Source organism: Mesocricetus auratus, unplaced genomic scaffold, assembly GCF_017639785.1.
Source record: "Mesocricetus auratus isolate SY011 unplaced genomic scaffold, BCM_Maur_2.0 Super-Scaffold_6730, whole genome shotgun sequence".
Classification (NCBI taxonomy): Eukaryota; Metazoa; Chordata; class Mammalia; order Rodentia; family Cricetidae; genus Mesocricetus; species Mesocricetus auratus.
The window spans coordinates 65,609,751-65,631,525 of NW_024429184.1; the positions used below are offsets into that span (position 1 = coordinate 65,609,751).

Genomic DNA, 21,775 nt, shown 5'->3' on the forward strand with positions numbered 1-21,775 from the left:
GGGAAGGAAACATAGACCCCGTGCGGCCGGCGGAAACCAGGTGCGCCTGCGGGAGTGACGCGGGTGTTTCTGTGGCCCCAGGACCGCGAGGGACTTTGCTCCTAGAGACCGACTATCCAGGAAGTTGGAGAAGTCAGTGCCCGGAAGCTAGGGGTCCTGTCTGCCCAGCGTTGGGGGCGCCGGGTGTGCGGCTACCCCGCATCCCCAACGACCCGTGGGAGCCCAAGTCCCGCTCCTCTCCGCTCTGCGCCGCAGGACGCCCGCCACGCCCCACGCTGCCCTGCAGGCGAACGCAGGAGGCTGCGAGTCCCCGCCGGGCCGCCGTAGAGTTGCGGCTCCGGCCGCTCCTCCCGCGCCGCCCTCCGCCCCTTGCCTCCCGGCGCCGCGGCAGCTCTGGGCTGGCACGGCCGCCGCCGCCGCCGCCGCTTCCTCTCTGCAGCCGTTCGGCCGCTGCGTGACGCGTCGTTTCCTCTCAACATGGCGTCCGGGGCAGGTCGGCGGTGATGGAGGCCAGTCCGCGGCTGCGGCGGGTGCTCGTCCCCACGGTAGCTAGGGCAGCCTCGCGCTCGCCGGCTGTGTGAGGCGCCGCCGCCTAGGCCCTCGGCCCCGGGAAGACGGCCGCCCGGGCCGGGCTCCGCCGCTGCCGCCGCCGCCGGGCCGGAGGGACCCCCGGGCCGACAGGCGCCGAGGCCCGACGGGCGCGGCCCCCGAACGGCGGCCCCTCGAGCGCGGCGATCCTTTCGACGCCCTTGCCGGCCCCGCGGCCGCTCCGTGTCGCCTGCCGCTTCCTGGTGGCACCGCTGCCCTCCACGCCTCCTCACCCCCGCCGCCACCTCCTCGCCTTTCTCTGTCCCCGTCCCCCTCCTCCGCCTCCCCTCCAGCCCTCCGGACCGCCGCCGCCTCCTCCTCCTCCTCCTCCTCCGCGTCCATGTATGAGGGCAAGAAGACGAAGAACATGTTCCTGACCCGGGCCCTGGAGAAGATTTTGGCCGACAAGGAAGTGAAGAAGGCGCATCACTCCCAGCTGCGCAAAGCGTGCGAGGTGGCCCTAGGTGAGCGGGGAGGAGGCCGCGGCGCGGGCAGGCGACCGCTGGAGGGGGGCTGGCGGCCGGCCGGGCGGGCGGCTAGTCCTGGGAGCCCTGGCCGAGCTCCTTGACGCCCGCTTGGAGTTGACAGCAACTCGGCTGGACGCGGGGCACCGGCAGGGTGGAGGAGGAAGGGCGGCCAAGCGGGGCCCCGGGAACTCGAGCTGGTTCAGGATCGCGGGGCACCCGGGTTCGAGCGTTCCACGGGACGGAGTCGGGGGCGATTTTGTTGGTGGACCCTGGCGGTACAGACAGAATGTCATCCTTTGTGATGGAGCAGAGGATGAGCTGTTGTTTATTAGCTTAGAAATTGAGGTGGGGCCGATGTGACAAGATTGGGCGTGGGGGAGGGTTCCGTACCGTAATTACAATAAACTTTATCGTTTGGCGTGGTACTTTGGGAAAGAAAGGCTGAAGTTGTTCCCTTGTTGACAGTCTCGAGAAAGGGGGTTGCAAGAGGTAGCTCGAGTTCTGCCATCTCTCTGCCCCAGCTACAGGGAAAAGAGTAGTACTGTAGCCTACTGGGCTGACCTGGAAGAACAAGACCGGAGGTTAAGGGGTGGGTGAAAATGGGGAAGGAAAGAACCTTTAGATAGACTGGCTTTAGGTAACGCGGAAAGGGGTGTGTGTGGAATGAGAAATAAAAAAAGACAATAACACCCACCGGCCACATGTCTGGACAGTGGCAGCTGCTCTCAAGCTTCAATTGTGATTTATAGTTCAGACAGAAGAGATCTAGGGTAATGAAGCCACAGCAGGGAAAAATCCAAACAATACCTGTAGCCGCGGTAGGCAGATAACGAGTTGTTTGAGGCGGGCCATTGGTAGGTCTAGTCTAGTAGTGCACCCATCAATGAGGAAATTGTTGAGGGAGAAACCGGGCCATTTAACGTACAGATGAATTCCTAACGCTTACGCGTTTGTTTTATAGCCCTGGATGACAGCATCTTAGATTGGCAAGAAATTAAGCTGGTTTAAAGTGGGTTTTGAGAAATATTTTTGAAGGGGGACAAACCATAACTTTATGCTAAAGTAAGGGATCAAGACAGATTACAAACAACTTTGCATTTAAGTCTTGGAATCCGTGCAAAAGTATCATTTACTTGTAATGTTGTACCTTCCTCCTCTTTTCCCTGAATTCTTAAAATTGGTAATTTGAAAAGCAAGTGGATTCCAGTTTAAATGGTGTTTTTTATTGTTTTGTTTTTAATTTTAAGGTAGTAGTTCTTTTGCCCCTTTATCAGTCATAAGTTCCCATTTTGTTGTTCTTATAACAAACAATATGTTTCCAGGTGAGTGAGAATTCTGTTGTGTAGTTGCAAAACTGAATTTATGTTTGGTTTCTGAAAGGAATCATTATTAATTGGGGTGATATGAGTGGGTTTAGGATTTTTAAAAGAATTGTTCTCTATGGGGTTATCAAATGGCAGGGTAAAGAACAGAAATTCAAATTAAAAGCTTTACTATTTAAGAACTGAGACTTTTCATATTGTATTGTGGTGTGTGTGTGTGTGTGCGCGCGCGCGAGCGTGCGCAATTCTTTTCCTTTTAATTTTTTTTTTTTGGAGGGGGCTGTGAATATGCAGACAGGTCCCAAGTAGTTCAGCTGGCCTAACATCTCTTTGTAGCTGAGGACAACTTGAACTTTACTGAGCCACATGTCTCTGCCTCTTGGATTCTGGGATTACAGACAAACACCATCCTGCCATGTTTTAGAGGTGCAATACAGGGGATGGAACTCAGGGTATCACACACTTGATAGATAAGCACTCTACCAATTGAACTATATCCCAGCCCAGAATATATTTTCAGTATGCTAAAGCATAAACATTTAAAGGTTTTAAGTGTGTTGCTTATGTAATTTTCCCCTTTCCAAATATTGATATAAATAAACGTAATTAAAAGTTCATTGGAATGAGAGTCTGGGGTCCTCAGTTTAAATCCTAGTTTTGTTACATTGCAGTATTACTGTGCTCAGACTTCCTCTGTAAAATTACAGTTCTGAATTTAGTGAATGGGCCATGAACATGAATGCACTCTTCTGCTAACATGTGCATCTAGTATTCTTGCCACTCTTATTTGCCATCTTTAGGAGGTCTGTAACTCCCTTAACTGAGTCCCTGGTGTTTCTAGGCATAGGAATTCTTGGTGCTGTGTGCACCAACCGTGCCATGTCCTTTAAATTAGGTTTTTCCAGCCAACTAGCACCAGAGTACTTTCTTTATAAGAGGCATTTTCCATGTTTCATAAAAGTTACATTTAGTCTTCTATAAAGTATGGTTTCCGTGTGTAATCTCATGGTACATAGTCCCTGACTATTTTTTTTCCTTCTAGTCATCCTTGGGATAACTGCTATATATCCCTGGCTGATGTGGAACTCATTATATAGACCAGCTACCCTTGAACTGTAGAATTTGTGGCAATTCCCCTGCCTCTGCCTCCCAGGTACTGGGTTTACTGGTGTGTGCTACCATTGCAGGCGTTTGTGGCTATTGTTAAAACCCTTGCTAGATAGTAGTGGCACACACCATTAATCCCAGCAGAGACAGACAGATCTCTGTGAGTTCAAGGTGAACCTGATTTACAGAGTGAGTTCCAGGACAGCTAGGGCTGTACAGAGAAACCTGGTCTTGAACCTCCCACCCCCCAAAAGAAAACCTTGAAAGGATGCCTGTATATATTCATCCCCTGTCAGATATTATTGAACACTTAACGTAGAGCTGAAAGGAGATAGACAGTGTAAGCAAGAAAATAAGATATACCAAACTGATCCCTTTTTTTGGGTTTTGTTTGAAAATAATTTCATTAGCATTTAGGTAGAATTCAGATCATTGATATTTGCAATAAATTCATCCCCCTTTTATTATAATGACCAATTAAAATAAGTTTTCTGTAAATAATAATCAAAGTTATAACATCATGAATTCTTAAGAACACTGTATTTTGACTGAAAGTAAAACCTTATGTAAGCTATGTAAGCCAGGCCTGGTGACTGATGCATATAACTCCAACAGACAGATTGCCATGAGTGAGTTCCAGGCCTACCTGTTTCGGTTTCAAAGCAAAACCCTTTTCCATTCTCAGATGCTACACAGAGGAACTTTTACTTTTACAAACAGCATAAATCTTTCAAGTGTATACCGTTATTTAAAACTTATTTCAAATTCTCTGACATGTTAGATTTTGTTTTAAAGAATGGCTAAAAAGAACTTTTCCTTGTTAAATTGGTAGAAGCCCACAGGCTTAGGAACAGCTCCAGGTTGCCCTCTCTTGGTACCTGCCTGACTACATTCTGTGCAGTGAACATTGAGGGATTCTAGGCTGCCCTAGCTTAGTGTGATCCATGCCTGCTCTTGAGAATCCTGCATTAAAAATAGTCTGGCCATCTGCTGGCAGATGAGACAACAGCTGAGCTATTTTTAGTTTCAAAGAATTTAGGATTGTTTCAGGATTGAGCTTGAAGGTGGCATTGTTTATCTTTGGAGAGGTGCACTTGGGACATACCTCAGTCAGGCTTCTAGGTTCAGGAGTTTCTTTGATGTTAGACTGTACTAAAGTAGTTTAACTTGTGCTGTTGGATAGCTGTGAAAATAACTACAAATGGCAGAGTGGGGGTTCCTGGTTGGAAACTGGGACTAGTAAAATAAGAGAGAAGGCTTAAGGAAGGAAGACATTTGAGTCAGTGATAGGACAGGGAAACCTACAGGGATGCAAGAGAATGATAGAAGAATCCTTTAGAGTAGTAAGTTTTGCTCAGACACCATATGAATTTATATTGTTCATCGTATTGTGAAGTGATTCTATTGACTTAGCTTTCTTATGAATCTGTTACCCATAAACATAATTTACCCCCAAATATGTATTTTATTAATCTTTTTATTTATTTGTTTTATTTTTTAGACAAGACTTTGCTGGGTAGATCTGATTGGCCTGGTAACCCAAATTGTAGCAGTCATCCCACCTTGGCTCCTTAGGGTTGGAATAAGTGAGCCACCTTGGCTAGCCAGAAATAGGAATTCAATATCATGATGCAAATCTTAGAGACCTCGCTTGCTTCTGCCTCAGTAACCTCTTACTTCAGGTGGTAGCATTATAAAGGGTATGAGTGTTGACTAAATTACTGTGTGCCTTTGGCCCTGGGTTTGTGGTACTTTGATTTATCACCATTTAGAAGCACGTGACGTCTCTGAAACTTCCGAATATTTATTTAGACCAGTTTGTGTGTACATGTTTAGGTGTGGGAGTATTTGCCCATGTGCATGTGTGGATGCTACAGGCCAGTGTCCTCTTCCTCTGTCTCTTTCTACCTTACATTTTGATATGACCTTCCTATTCAACCTGGAAATTATCATCTCTGTAAGTCTAGCAGGGCAGTGAGCCCCTTCAGTTTCCCTGTCTCCACACCTCCTAGCACTGGGATAACAAACACATGTCACTGTGTGTACCTGGCTTTATATGGGTGCCAGGGATCCAAATTGAGGGCTTCGTGTTTGTGCAGTGAGCACATCGGAACCCGAGCCTGAAATTTTGAGTTGGTTGGGAAAGAAGACTAAAGGAAGATTCAATTTATTGGTCTGTCTTTCACATTTCAGGTTGGATTAAAGGACCCTTGATTCAGAATAGCCTCGCATACAATGTCATGCAGCCAAAGCTTAGAGAAACCCTTACCTGCAGATTTGGGTTGCCAGAGTAAGTTCAGGTCACAGTCAGGGTATGACCTTACTCCCATTTAGAAATTTAAAATGGCATATAAGCAGTATTAAGGTTCTGAAAAATTCTCCAAAGAAACTTGCTGAACTTTGATTAGCTTTTCCTAAATTTATTTTACCGTTTCTCAGTCTCTTAATGTAGTTAATGCCTCAAGGGTACTTTTCCTTGGGTATTACTTTGAAACACTACTGAAGAGACAAGACAAAGTAGAGAATACAATGACCAGAACTCCTGCTGAGACAGTTCTGAGCAGTCCTGTGTTTTGGGGAAACAATAGTCTTGTTCAGAATCCAGCAGCTGGAAACCTGGTTTAGAAGTGCATGCCTGTAATTCCAGCACTTCGGAGGTGGAGACAGAATGATCTAGGAGTTTAAGGCTGGCCCTGGTAGCCTCCTGTCTCAACAATAAAAAAAAAAAAACTAACAAAAACAGAAACAAACCAAAACCCAACAAGGATGGGGATTGAAGCTCTAGAATGCTTTCCTAGCATGCTGGACTCCCTGTGTTCAGTCTCCACCAGTGAATAAATCAGATGTCATACTATAGACCGGTAATCTCGGGACTCAGGAAGTGGAGATAGAAAGATCAGAAGTTCAAGGTCAGCCTGGCTACCTGAGACTTTTTGATGCAAAGGTACATGGGATGATCAAGGTTTACTTTAGTATCAACTTGGTTTCCTCCCTCCCTCTCTTCCTCCCTCCCTCCTTCCATTTTTCCCTCCCATCTGGTGGCAGATACTAGATTGACTCTCCTGATAACCTTAATTTTTTTTTTTTTTTGGTTTTTCGAGACAGGGTTTCTCTGTGGCTTTGGAGGCTGTCCTGGAACTAGCTCTTGTAGACCAGGCTGGCCTCGAACTCACAGAGATCTGCCTGCCTCTGCCTCCCGAGTGCTGGGATTAAAGGCGTGCGCCACCAACGCCCGGCTGATAACCTTAATTTTATAGATAAAATTGAAAACAGTTTGAAGAAGTGTTTGTCGTGATATTCTTCACATAATTGAGGAAAAATATCTGACAAGGAAAAATACACAAGTAAATTATCGCAATTTCAAAAAATTTTAGAATTTGTTTATTTTTATTTTATGTGTATGAGTGTTTTGCCTACATGTGTGTATGTGCACCACACAACTGCCTGGTACCCAAGGAAGTCAGATAAAATCATCAAATTGCCTCTAGTTGGAATTATAGTCGGTTATGAGGGGGCATGTGGGTGATGAGAACCAACCATACCCAGATTCTCTGAAAGAGTAACCAGTGCTCTTAACTGCGGAGCCATCCTTCTCTCCAGCCCAAAACATATATATTCCTTTTGACTATATGCTTACAGTCTCACCTCTGGAGGTTGAGGGAGTAGGATGAATTGAGCCCTGGGGTTTGAGACTGTCTGGACAATATATAGCAAGACCCGATCTCAAAAGTGAAAAAAAGCTAGGCGTTCACTTAATTATTTGTGGAATTCTTCCTGTTTCAGGCCATGGACCGGCACTGGGCACACACTGAATCAAGCATGCCTTGGTGGAAGTTAACATTTTAGTAGGGTGAGGATCCTGGGAACTACTAATTAATAAGTATTGTCAGTTATCTGAAGAAACATCTCAGAAGGGTAAAGACACAACAGGAATTAACTGTCAAGAGAGGCTTCTGTGGGAAATGATATTTAAGAGGAAAAGTGACAGAGATTCAGTCTTTCAGAGGGAAAAACAAGAGGTGTGCTTAATGTTTCAGGTTGCAGGTTGGGGGAAAGAGGGAAGTGAGAAGAGCAGGTTTGAGGTTTTATCTGTGGGAAAGCCAGAGAGGAGTTTTTAGTTTTTGAGAAAGGTCTCAGATAAGACAAAGATGACCTTGATCTGCTCTTCCCAAATCAACCTCCCAAGTGCTAGGATTACAGGTGTTCTATGGTGTATGGTCTCTGGAGAGTATGTAGTGGGGGTGGGGTGGGGAGAAAGAATAAGCTAGGGAGACAAGTTGTCCCCCACTCTCATTGTTTTGTGGGTTTTGTCTGCTTTTTTGGAGACAGTCTCTCAGTGTCTGATTTGGTGATCCTCCTACCTTAACCTCCCAAGTGCCAGGATGGCATGTATGTGTCACCAGACTTGGCAGAAAAAGTTGTTGTTGTGTGTGTGTGTGTTAGTTTTTGTTGTTGTAACAAACACCATTGTCTTGCCTTTACACATATTTTATAATTTTTTAAAGCAGTTTTGACATCTCGATTCATAGCCTGTGCTATCCTTGGACTCAGGTCCTACCCTCTGCCCCATATTATGCATCCTCCAGCCAAGTGCTAAGATTACATGACCCTCCCCCCTTTTTTCTAGAGGTTGAGTCCAGGGCCTTGTGTATACTAGGAAAGCTCTCTACCTTTGAGCTACATTGCTGGCCCTGGAATTAAAAATAAAACATTATTATTTCCTTGATGTTAGTGTGTTTTGATCATTTTCACCACCTATCCTATGTACCCCTAGATTCACTCCCCTCCCTAATAACCCATCTTTGTGTACCAAGTCCTATTGTGTTGCCTGTGTTTTCTTAGATGTGTGGCCATCCACTAGAGCATAGTCAGCTTACCAGGTGCTACACACTTAGAGAAAGCTGGTTCTCCTCCCAGCAGCCACCAGTTGTCAGTAGCTCCTCTGCTAGAAATGGGACTTCATGCCCACCTCCAATTTCTGTGCTGGGATTGGTCTGGCATGCAGTCACAATCACTGTGAGCTCGTATCTGTTGTATCCACAAGACACCTATTACTTACTGTCAGTGCCTCTTACAGTCCTTTCACCCCTTCGGGTCAGGAGGCATATGCAGTACACACCTTTTTCTGCCGAGCTCCCTCCACCGACTTTAGAGTTTTTTAATCATAGAATTTCCCAATGAGATAATAGGAAATTTTATACTAAGAAAAAGGACACAATTCAGAATAGAGGGCTGCCATCTCGTGCCCTTCTAATTTTAAACTTAACAGAACAACAGTGATGATCCGTTTTCACTGTTAACTTGACTGACAAAATCTAGAATCACCTGGAAAGAGGGTTTCTCAGAGCAATTGTTTAGATTAGGTTGGCCTGCGGGCATGTCTGTGGGTTATTATACTGTTATATTAATGAAAGAACCAATGTAAAAGTGGGTTGCGCTAGTCCTTGGGTTTGGATCCTAGACTGCATAAAAAGAGAAGTGAGCTGAGACACAACATGGGTTTATTTGTTCTCTTTGTGGAATTTTCTCTGGATTGCTTTTGTCATGATATTTTATTTCAGAACAGACAGAATTAAGACAGTGGTTTATACCTGGAATCGTTATGAGTTTGCTGTGACTTCAGCCTAGACTACATGCTAAGTTCTGACCAGCCTGGACTACATACAGAGTGAGACCCAGTTTCAAGACAAAACAAAAAAATACCACCAAAACAAAACAAAAAACCATTCCTTCCCTTACCTGGAATTTTTTTTCTAATGAGAATGATATAAAATAAATTCAATTATGAATTGTCAGAATTTTTTCAGTGAATTCTTTTTCTAAACAGAAGGAGCTTTTTCCTCTTGTCTGGATCCTTCTGGAATTTTGCATGTGTGATTCATTAAAGATCTCAGTATTAATTTCTGTGGACTTAAAGTGGGCACTGTAACCCAGTAACTGTCCCCCTTACAAGAAGGTAGGATATAGAGGCATACAAGAAGGCATTGTGAAAATAGAGGTGGAGTTTAGAGTTAAGCTGCCACAATCAAGGGACCCCAGAAGCCACCAAAGGAAGGAAACTTTTCCTAGAGCCGTGATTCTGCTGACCCCCAACACTAAGAGAATAAAAATAGACTTTTGTTGCTTTAAGTCACTAAGTTTATGATAATTCTTAGGCAATCCTAGAAACTAGAGAAAGTTTTTCCTAACCTCTCAGGCCAAGTTGATTTTTTAATTTGAATTTTTTATTTTTAAAATACAGCTAATATGTCAAATTATATGTTGTCTCGTTGCCTCAGAATCTAGGAAGCAGTCTGGTTTGGTGTGTATTAAGCAGTAAATTAAATGGAAAAGAGTCTTGAGCACAATTGTTTATATTTATGTTCTTTGTGTAGCAAATCTATATGGATGGATGGGTTGGGGGGTGGGGGTGTAGATGGATGGATGATGCTAAATTGGTCCATATAGCCTACATTATCTTTTCATCCAGAAAAAGTTATAAACATTTTAGAAATGCTTTTGATCATGATATTAACTGTAGGAAACTATGAAGTCATAATTTTTTCTTTCAATTTTGAGTTCAAATGTCACTTAATGAGTTGTTCACAGTCAGTGCCTATCCAGAATTTTTCTAAGAAATGAGATAATAAAAACATAAGTAGCCAAGGTATAAATGCCAAACACTTTTAATTTTTATGCATGAGATTTTTAGACAGAAGAATCTATACGGCATTTGCTGAAGTCTGTTTATATTTATAATTTCAATAAAATTGTCGATTTAGTTTTCACCTTTTCTGAAAGAAGATGGCAGACAAATCTTTCATGCTTTTTTCTTTCTTTTTTGACACAGGGTTTCTCTGTGTAGTTTTGTAGACCAGGCTGACCTTGAACTTACAGAGATCCACCTAGCTCTGCCTCCTGAGTGCTGGAATTAAAGGTTCGTGCCACCACAGCCTGGCTTCAAGCTTTTTAAAAAGGTAAAACTGAAGAGACATCACCAGAATGTTCTTAATGTGGGAATACCCTGTTAATGTTTTCTTTCTCCTGTTTAACTTCCTTCTCTCCTTTCCTTTCTTTGGTTTATGATGCTGGGATCCAAACCAGGGGCCTCATGCTTGCTAGGCAAGAGACTAAGCTGCACTCCAGTCACTGTTAATTTAGTAAATAAATAAAAAAAATTAGGCTGAGAAGATGATTCGCTTGGTAATGTGTTTGCCTTGCAAGCATGAAGACCTGAGTTTAATCCCCACAATTCAGGGAACAGTCCCAGTGTGGCAGTGCACTCTAGAAATGCCAGCACCGGGGAAGAGGAGGAGGCTCACTAGCTTGCCAGCCTAGCTTAATCTGTAAGGATAACTGTTGGTCTTCACACACATGCTTGTATACCTGTGTGTGTAAACACAACTTTATTGACGTATAATTTACATAATTGTGCAGTCACTACCAGAATTCGGTTTCATGATGTTTGCAACAGCTCAGTAAGACCCTAGTGCCCATTTACAGTTAATCTTTGTTTCTTCTCTCAGGTCTATACATCTCTAGTATGTTTTCTGTGTCTAGAAATGCATTTTCTGAACATTGTGTACAAATAGTCTACATTGATGAGGTTTTGTGTTTTCCATTCAGTTTGCTTTTGAAGTTCACTCTTGTAGTGTGTACTGCTGCTTCCTTCCTTCTGCTGAGTGTCGTGGTGCACACCTGTAGTCTGAAATTTCGGAAAGTTGAGGCAGGAGAACACCGAACCCCCACAATCTCAGTTTTGTAGTAATGAATTGGAAAATACAGGTCCTTCATTTGAAATACTTGGGTTCCAAAGTGCTCCAGACTTTCAGAGATTTTCGAATTTTGAAATATTTGCATAGACTTTACTGGCCCAGGTACTCAAACCATGATATTTGAAATGCTCTAAGATCTGAAACCTTTTGAGCACTGACAAAATGCCCCAAAGTTTCCAGTTTTGGAGCATCCCAGATTAGGTATGCTCATCCTGTACCACATTTTGTTATCTATTCATCATCTGATGCACATTTGGGTTAAATGAATAATGCTTCTGTGATTATTTGGCTATACATCTTTGTAGACATTAGATTATATTTTTCTTAAATAGATAATCTAGGAGTAGAATTGATGGACTGTATAGATTATATTTGAAGGGTTATCTCATTGAAGTACTTGAAGTATTTTTTCCAGACCTTATTCTACACATACAGACACTGGAATGTGAGCACGTACACAATGTGTTTTTTTTTTAAATAAATGATTTGTCTTTGTGAGTTCCTGCATATATCTGTGCACCATCTTGTGCCATGGCCTCAGAGACCAGGATAGGGCATCAGATCTCCTGGAACTATAGTTATAGGTGGTTGTAAGCCAAAGTGTAGATGCTAGGAAGTGAACAAGAGCAGCAAATGTTCTTAACCATTGACACATCCCTCCAGCCGCCAGAAATACATTCTTTAAAAAAAAATTACACTGATTTCCAAGGTAATCATAGAAATAACAGCTAATTTTGTTTAGTGTATCCTGGGTTATATACCAATTAAATACTTATTGTCTTTATCTTCTTGGTCTTCAGAACTCTCTTGAGTGCTTAAGAAATTGAACTATTTTTGTTTTGTAGGCAAGAAACCTAGTTTGTATTTAGCTGAGTTGGAATGTGGCCCTGCACTGTCTTGGGGTTGGGTAGTCCTTACTTTCTGACTTACTGCAGTGAATGTGGGTAAGAGACAAGTTGCAAATGGGAAAAGGAAACCGAGAAAGAAAGGAACTGTCAAGAAAAGAAAAAGGTTGGGCATTTTGCATGTCTATACAAATGGCATGTCTGCAGCTTCTGCATTTGATGAATGGAGGCAGGAGGATCTGGTATTCAAGGTCATCCTTAACTGCATAATGAATTTGAGGCCCCAGCCTGGGCTACTTGATAACCTTTCTCAACAAACAAACAAAACTTCACCAACCAAATAAATGAATAAAAAAGCTTGGGGCTTTTGTTCAGAGGTAGAACACATACCTAGTATTTGTGACATCCTGGGTTCAATCTCTAGTACTAGGAAAGGAAATTTTAAAAAGGGAAAAAGGATGCAACATATGTAACAGCTAACAGACAAAGAAGCAAATAGCATCAATAGTTATATACATTTATGTATAACAATACTGCCCTATATATTTTCAGTAAATCTCTGTGGTATTTATGGGCGCTATGAAGTGTTATAAATCCATCAAGAGACAGAATTTTAATTCTGTGTTTTACTTAAGACAGCAGACACAGTCTGCATTTACAAAAAGTTTTGATAATGCATTTGAAAATTTGAAGAGTTGTTTAAGTTCTCAAGGATTCTGCATAGACTGGCTGTTATACCTGTAGTCCTGCTGCCAACGTGTGTGTGTGTGTGTGTGTGTGTGTGTGTGTGTGTGTGTGTGTGTGTGTGTGTTCCCAAATATATAATTTTCTCAGTTCATATAATGTTACTTGTATATATCATTTCAGAGCTGGCTATTTGGTATTGGATAACCAGTTGGTGTGCTCTTTCCTGAGGAAGAATATTTGTCCCATTCTCAGCTTTCCTTAGTGTCTGTAGTTCTTTGTGTAGGGCTGAGGCCTCTTCAGCTGGTAGACATATTAGCATGTCTATTGATATCGTTCTTGTGCAGGTCATGTTTTGGCAGCCATGCTGGTGAGATTTTATAGATTCAGTTCCTCTGACATTTGTAGGAGACATAGTCTCACAGCAAACTCTTTCTGTTCCTCTGGCTCTTCCAATCTTTTAGCCCCTATTCCACAATGCTGTGCTCTATAACTCCACATTTTGTTCAGTTGTGGTTTTCTGTAATGGTCTCCATCTGCTGCAAAGAGACGTTTCTCTGATGAGGAGTGAGGACTATACTTACCTGTGGTTGTATAAGGACAAATATTTAGGATGTATTTAGAGAGTATGCTGATTTACTAAAATGGTGGTTCCAAGTTCTCCTCCAAGATCCATGACTTCCTTGGCCCTGGGTAGTTGGTTGGGTTTCCAGTGTCATGAATGATTTTCTTGTCTAGTAGGTTTTACGTCCAGTTAGAGAGCTGTTGATTACTGCCAAGGTTATGGGAGCCACTACTGCACCCTTAAGGTTACTGATGCTATGCTGGCCATTGTTGTGGTTCATGGGCACCATAGCTGGGTAGGACTATTGGTTGCTTCCCTTCTTTGGAAGCTTGCATAGTCCCCCAAGCTTTCAGGTCAGATACAACTCAGGTCCTCTGGATCTTGTGTCCAGAGTGTAAGGTGTCTTCAACACTACTTACCTTCCACTCCTGGGGGAGAAGGGCAACAGCAATTAGCCTATAATATTTTGGGATCCCCTTGGACATCCTTGACCAACAACTCAAAACAGGGTTTCTCATTCCTAGTGTAGGAATTTTTGTTAGTTTGTGGCTCTTGAGGGGAGCATTGTCAGCCTGATGGTGATTTTTCTTCAGTCATCTTCAATTTTGCAAGGTCTTAATTTTTTAAATAAACTTAAAAAATAACAGTATTTATTCCTGGCATACAGAAGGACTCTGGGAACCCATACCACGTGGAGGGATGCTCTCTCAGCATGGACACATGGGGAAGAACCTGGGCTCTTCCTGGGATGATGTGACAGACTCTGAAAGTCCCTCATGGAGGTCTTTGCCCTCCCTGGGGAGTGGAGGAGGGATGGAGTGGTGGTGAGGGGTTGGAAGGATTAGGAGGTGGGGAAGGAGGGGAGGGAGAGGGAACTGAAATTGACATGCATAAAAAGTTAAATAAAAAATGTAATAAAAAGAAATGAATAAATACATATTTGAGAAAATGAATAAATAAATAATGGAATTTTCTGTCAAAAACAAAACAAAAATAATTTACTTATTTTTACTTTTTTATATACATTTGCATTTTGCCTGCATGCATGCATGTCTGTAGGAGGGTATTGGATCTCCTGGAGCTAGAATTACAGACAGTTGTAAGCTGCCATATGTGTGCTGGGAATTGAACCTAGGTCCTTTGAGAGAACAGCCAGTGCTCTTAATCACTGAGCTGTCTCTCCAGCCCACAAGCTCTTAATTCTTCATTCTTCCACTGAAAATAATGTATAGATCTGAAAATGTAACATTGACCAAATGTTAGTTAGCCCTTGTGATGTGAATTTTGCTGCCATTCAAATTATTCATTTGTACACAATGAGTCATTTTTTTTTTGTACCTTGCTTTTTCACTATTTTTTTCTCTCTTTGCCTCTCTGAAACTTTATTATACTATATTTTGGCATGTATTTCCTTGGATATCTTATTCTTGTTTTCTCAGCTTTAAAATACATAGTTTTGTATATAGTACTACATTTTGTGTTTGTAGTTACAAAGCTTTGTTAGTTATGAAGTAGCTTTGTAGTTAATAGCTAGTGTTGCAGCTTGTAAAAGAATACAACATGAGAACATACTCCTTTAATAAAAGGAGTAGCTAACTTTTTTTTTTTTCATAGGAGGTATGTTCTGAGATCCAAAGTGGAACATTTCTTCCTGTGGTTTTCTGCAAAATAATTTTGAGAACTGTTGATTAAAATCACATTTTATTTTGTTTGAATTTGAGACTAATGATAATAAGCAAACAGGTGGAATTTTTTTCTACCTCCAAATTATCTAGTTTTCATAGCTTGTTTTTCTAACCAATTAAATTGATCACAAACTGATGTTTCTGAACAGTTAAGATCTGAATAAATGAAAGGCAGCTGATAGAAACCCTCAGTGTCAGTGTCCTGATGTCAGATAGAAGGCATGTATCAGAAAAGTGTATTCCTCTTATATAACTAAATTTTAAACTTTTTTCTTTATCAAATTCTGCCTCTCCCTCATTCTGTTACCACTATTCTCCCCTTTTTGCCCTTTTTGGACCTCATGTACAAATGATCACCTGGTATTTGTCTTTTTATGCCTGTCTTATTTCTCTTAGGCATTGCAAATCTTTATTAAGTTGTCTTTAAATATCCAAGTAATATTTTTACCCCAGCCCTCCTTTACTCCTACCACTGGTAAAATGGAAAGGCTTTGGTCCTCAGAGAGCTAGACTGAAATCCTGAATATCAAATATCTGGCACACAGTAGCCAATGAGTAAATCATATATATTTTATGAATCAGTGCTATAGCAAAGTAATTTAAGGAAGTTACTTTATACTTAATATAGTGCTTGGCAATAGGAGGTAGTCAATAAGTAATATTATTAAACTTAAAAGTGTTGCATTAATTTTTCCTGAAGAAAGACTTCAACATCTCTTTACCCTGTGACAGACCAAGGGAATGGTTCCACTGAAGTCCAGTTTGCTGAAGCAATTAGTTTAATTGGAGTTTTAAGCGAATGGATGAGGAGTTACCTACAGAGAGCAGGACAGGCATGCGTGCGTGCGTGCATGAATGTGTGTGTGTGTGTGTGTGTGCGTGCGTGCGTGCGTGCGTGCGTGTGTGTGTGTGTGTGATGAACTAGAAGGAGCACCATGACAATGAGGGAAAGGATCTTAGAGGGGAGAAATAATGGAATACATGAGGCATAAAAACAGAAAGGACACTTTTCTATGGGAGAAAAGGAACCAGCTAGGTGGAGCAGGGGGAGGAAGGGTGGTGAGGGAGGGAGGAAAGAAACTAGTATGCAAATACCATAATACTACTTTGTATGCTAAGTTAAAAGACTAATTTTAAAAATTGGGCATGTATTATCTTAAATAATAGTTCTAACTAGGAAAGTTAGTTACTGTCAACACATGTAAGCATTTTCAAGAAGTTATATTTCTGTTCATAATCTTCCTAAGAGGCACAGAGTGGTCCATGCCACTTCCCACCCCACCCCCGCACAGAGACAGACAGACAGGATGGGGGGGATAGCACACATGTACCTGACATATTGTGGTTACAATATTTTGTTCCTAATACTTCCAGTTATTGTAGTTATTGGTAGGAGGGGGAATGATTTGGTCATTCAAATTCTGTGGTTGTTGATGTACATTCCTCATGATCTGTTGTTTTTATATTTAGGTGAAACAATTTTAGAACCTGATTTTCTTTTAAATTTATATTTTTTGCTCTTTTGTTTTTAATGTTCCAAATGAGCTTCTGAAGAATGTAATAAAACTACTTGGTGAACTTTCTGCTCTCTTTTGCTAATGTTTGCTTTTCTTTCTTTTTACCCTTACCAGAGGAAATAAAAGTTGAAACTGAGAAACAAAGGTTTGTATGATTTCTTTTATAAAATTAATTTGTATACTTGTCAGTCTTGGCCAAAGTAGTAATGTAATCATCTATATTTTTACCAATACAGATTTTCTTTATATAATCTTTGTAATAAAATAAAAAATACTTCTTAAGAAACAACTTCATATAAATTAGACATTTCTGAAATACCATGAGCTATATTTTAACTTCTTTTCTTGAAGAGTTTAATGTATATTTAGAAAAATTACTAGGTTTCCTTGACCATGCTAGCTTTCTTAAGAACAGAATGGAGTGATTTAGAAGTCTATTTCAGCATAAAGGCATGTGGAAAGTCCATGGCTGCTTAACGTTCCATGTGTCGGGTCCTTTGAGATGTTTTTAGTGAACCTTGTGACCTTTGGGAAGATAGAACTCCTGTTTGTGTTTGGAAGCTGTGGTGACTGCTGTACATTCTGTGGCCTAGAGGCCAACAATCTGCCACAGAGGCCTAAGTCCTACATAAAAGTGGTTCCTAAGGTTCCTTCTATAACTGACTTCTTTCTTAATGAATTTGTCAAATTAAGGTAAATGTGGTATTCTAGTTAATCTCTCTTTTTTTATTTAGTCCTCCTCATGGAGAAGCAAAAGCTGGATCAAGTACCCTTCCACCAGTGAAATCAAAGACAAATTTTATTGAAGCAGACAAGTACTTCTTGCCTTTTGAGTTGGCGTGCCAGTCCAAGTGTCCTCGCATAGTTAGTACATCTCTAGACTGCTTGCAGGTGTGTATAAAATGGTATCTAAAGGCTGTCTATTTTCAATGTATTTCTAATAGTACTCATAGATGGTGATTTAGACATGGCCATAAAAGCCTGGAATATTGTTTTTTGAGGTAAGAAACAAAATAGTCATTTATATTTGAGATAGACAGTAGCTTCAAAAAGATGTTTGTGGTTAGTATTAATAAAAACTATTAGCAAACAAAATCTAAGGTTGTTAATAAAAGTGTTGATTTGCTCTTTCCATCAGTGATATAATACTGTTGTATGTTTAGTTCTTGAGATAGGCATTTAATATGTTCCCTGTGTGGTCTTGAACTCTTTGAAGCAGTCATTCTGTCTGAGCCTCCTAAAGTAGCTAGGCCCATGGACATGCACCACTGAACTTAAGTCATCATTTGGAGATGATTTCACTAAAGCCCTGTTTTATAGAATGCAGCATTTTGATGTGACACTGTTTGCCTTCTTACTATTTTCCTTACCTGTGGCATTCATTAATCTCAGGAATATTTATGAGTGCTTCCCCATTTTATTCTCATATTACAAATACACAGTGTTTAGATACTCTGTGAGACAAACTTCAAGATTTAGAGTTAATACTCTAAATCTTGTTTTCAGGTATTGTCACTGTTTAGAGATTGTACTTTCTCAGCTATTAACTTAGTAGCCAAGAAAAGATGACTTGTTCTTAAGATAGGTTCAAGATAAATTCATCTGATTTCTGATCTTGCTTTTGCTGGAAAACTAGCATTATTAACATCTAATTTCTTCCTTCCCAGTTAAAATGGTAATAGTGAATGGATCTAGCCAGTATTTGGAAACTAGATTTCATGAAAATTGATGACACAAGTTAGAAAGAGGTTTGACATCATTTGAAAGTATTAAGTTAGTCATTCTCTCCCCTCTCCCCCAGGAAACTACTAGTAAAACCTTGTTTACATAGAAAGCAGCAAGCAGTTCTAATATATCACAGACATGTTATTAATACACATGACTTTCTGGAACTATTGCATAGTAGTTTTGTTGTTGTCAGTCTGTGTTTGTGATTATTCCAGCCACAAATAGTTTTCTAATTTTAGTTAGTACACTATACAGAAAAAAGGTATAGTCTTTGGCTGTGATTATACCTTGATATTTTTATTTAAGAATTAATGTATATACATTCACATGTATTTTAATTCATAGTCAGTGTATTTATTGACTAGCTTCTTTATTGTGTCTGTTTCAGAAACTTATTGCTTATGGACACCTGACTGGCAATGCCCCAGATAGCACGACACCAGGCAAAAAATTAATTGATAGGATTATTGAAACAATATGTGGCTGCTTCCAGGGTCCTCAAACAGATGAAGGAGTTCAGTTACAGATCATAAAGGTAATTCATTATCTAAAATGAGTGTGTTATTTATTTTGTATACTTTTACAGAAGCTTTTTGCTTTGGAAATGTTAGGAAAGGGTTTTCTTTTTTTCATTCTGGCTGTGATAGAGATCATTGAGATAATATTTAGAATCCATATGAGATTTGCTGTTTTATGCTAAGAGTTCACTAGAAGAAAACTACGTTCTGTATCTCTTCTTTTGGCCATTCCAGTTAGGATTCAATCCCTGGGGTCTTCACGAGTTTTTCTGTGCCTGCCCTGCTTATTGTACATATTCCATCTTTTAAGTTTTAAGATGATTCATATGGTTGTGACCTTAGTAATCGTTTCTGTGTTGTTAGATCCCACATTGTCTTTCTTCTCAGCCTATGTATCACTAAGTGTACTGTTTTTCTGCCAGCTTTCATTTATTCTCTTGTGCCCATTCACCTATTGAATTTGCTCAAAAAAATCCCAAGTTTGTGCTCTAATCACCTAAATGGTTGAATTCTTTTGGAGAAAAACTAGTTATGTTATAGTTGTTAACATTACAACTATGATAGTGGTAGTATGTTTATATATTGATCTGATATTGTATGACGCATATCTGTGCTCAGTTGTGATGAAATGTAAATACTCTGCATTTTAATAAACAAAGAATACTATTTCTAATGAAATTTAGCTAAAGGATGTCCTGGAATTCAGACGCCTATGGGGAAACTGCTTTCAGAGTGGCGAAAGCCTCAGATTTTTTAGTAGTAACATGTTCCAAGTAGGTAGAAATATATACACAGTACTACCTGAAGTGATAATTGTTTTTGAAAGTTTTAATTTTGAAATGAAAATAGATACTTTTATGCTTAAACTCTGGATGCAGAAAATTGCTTTGTGTTTATTTTCTCTCAAAGGCTTTACTTACTGCAGTGACATCACAACACATAGAAATCCACGAAGGAACTGTCTTGCAAGCTGTGAGAACATGTTACAATATCTATCTAGCCAGCAAAAATCTCATCAATCAGACAACAGCCAAAGCTACTCTTACTCAGATGCTAAATGTTATCTTTGCACGCATGGAAAACCAAGCAGTGAGTATTGAAAGAACATCACAGGCGTTTGGAGTAGTTGCAGTGAAATCCAAGTTTCTGTACACAATGTCTTTTGTGTGCAGTAAGGACTGGTGACTCCTGTGTATTTTAGTCTTAGTTTTATTGACTTGTTTGACTTCAGACAGATGTACTGTTAATTTCACAAACAGAATATGTAAAGTTGAGTACCTCATGGAAGTATTTGTATATTGATATTTTTATCAAACTTAAGCTTAATGAAGTATAAAGTAGGTATAAAACTACCTTATTTGACCTTTTCAAGTATAAAATGATTCATTAAGTCTTAAAATGAAAGTGTATTTTATATTGATGAAGTATATTTTATTTCTTTCATACATTAAAAGGCTTATCCCTTTATGATAGTCCTTATCCTTAAAATTACTTCAGGTAGGTTGGAAAGAGATTAAGAATTACAGACTTAACTTGATTTTTATTTGTTTTGTTTTGCATCTTATTGCAAAGTCTTCATAATTAAAGACTACAAAAATAATTGAGAGGTATTTCACCTCTACCCTTGACTTTCTGCTTTTTCTTTTATTTTTAAATTTTGTGTATATGTATGTGTGGTATGTGCTGATTTGCTCCCCAATATGTGACATCATGAGTCTTTTATTTTTTTGAGATAGGGTCAGCCTCAGGATCTGTGTGTCTTTGTCCTCCCAGCACTAGAATTACAGACACATGGCACTGCCACTGACCTGGCTGTTACGCTAGTCCTCATGCTTTCACACCAAACACCGTACCCACTGTGCCACCTCCAGTCTGACTCTGTTTCCCTTACTGGCAGTGTAAGCATAGCATACCCTTTAAAAGCAGAACTAACTAGTGTAGATCCCTACTGGGATTCCATCAGTCCCGCCACCAATATCTGGTTCTGTTTCGGTAGCTGACCTAGGTTTCCTGAATTGTATACATTGTTAGGTTTTGTCTTTTCCATTCTGTTACAGTGCCTCAGTCTTGCCTTCTTTTTCATGATCTTGCTTTGTTTCCTGTTTTCTCATGATTAGAATAAGGTTATGTTTATTTTTTTTCTAGAAATGTGTCCTTTTTCATGCATTATATCAAGAAGCTAATTCCACACTTGTTGAAACTTCATAAATATACAGTATGTCATAATACCACCGACCTCTTCCCCCTTTAACAAATCCTCTCAAGTCCCCTTCCACATCATATCTTCTTCCCAACTTTATGTCCTTTTATAATTATTTAACACACTGAGTTCAATTAGTGCTGTCAGTGGGCATGCTTGTACCCTGGGGTATGGGGACTGACTAGTCCACATTCCTGAAGAAATGGGACTCTTGCTCCCCTAGTAGCCACCAACTGCCAGTAGGTCAACTGAGAGTAATGCCTTAGAAGTCCTTACCCATTCCATTCTGAAATTTGTAACTGACTTGGTCTTGTGTAACTAACCACAGCTGTTGTGAGTTCATTTGTGTAACAGCCATGTCATTCATTTTATAGCACTCCTCACCATTGCAATGGCTCTTTTTGCTCCATTTCTATGATGCTCCCAGTGTCCCAGGATGGACAGATATGGGTGTCCCATCTATGTTGAACACACAGTCACTTGCTCTCATTGTACTCCTTTTTAATTTTGCCTTTTTAAGCTTTGAAGTCAATCATTTCAATAAGGAGCTTGACTCCTTTAGTTGGGAAGGACATTTATTTAGAAACCAAAATCTGGAACTTAACCAAGTTAACTAATGTGTTCATTGTCTTTGAGTTCCTGCTTCTGGCTCTCTGAGAAAATACAGCTAGAAAATATGCCTATATTCTAGTCTCTCCTCCACCCATCTGTACGCCCATATGTGACCTTTTATCTGTGTATATTTAAAGCTATATGTTTATACTGACATTTCTGATTCCAGTTCAGCATCATAGA

The 21,775-nt window shown here is 40.4% G+C and overlaps 1 protein-coding gene across 2 annotated transcripts in view; it reads left to right on the forward strand.

The window, feature by feature from the left end:
- Positions 1–727: 727 nt before the first annotated feature.
- The window catches only part of Arfgef1 (ADP ribosylation factor guanine nucleotide exchange factor 1), a 102,548-nt gene continuing 81,500 nt past the window's right edge, over positions 728–21,775 (forward strand). For both annotated transcript variants that reach the window (XM_005066752.4, XM_013110958.3), the window contains exons 1-5: positions 728–1,052; positions 16,649–16,679; positions 17,269–17,425; positions 18,651–18,797; positions 19,690–19,869. In XM_005066752.4, the coding sequence (XP_005066809.1) occupies positions 929–1,052; positions 16,649–16,679; positions 17,269–17,425; positions 18,651–18,797; positions 19,690–19,869 (639 nt within the window). In that variant the 5' untranslated portion in view covers positions 728–928. The remainder of the gene's footprint in view (positions 1,053–16,648; positions 16,680–17,268; positions 17,426–18,650; positions 18,798–19,689; positions 19,870–21,775) is intronic.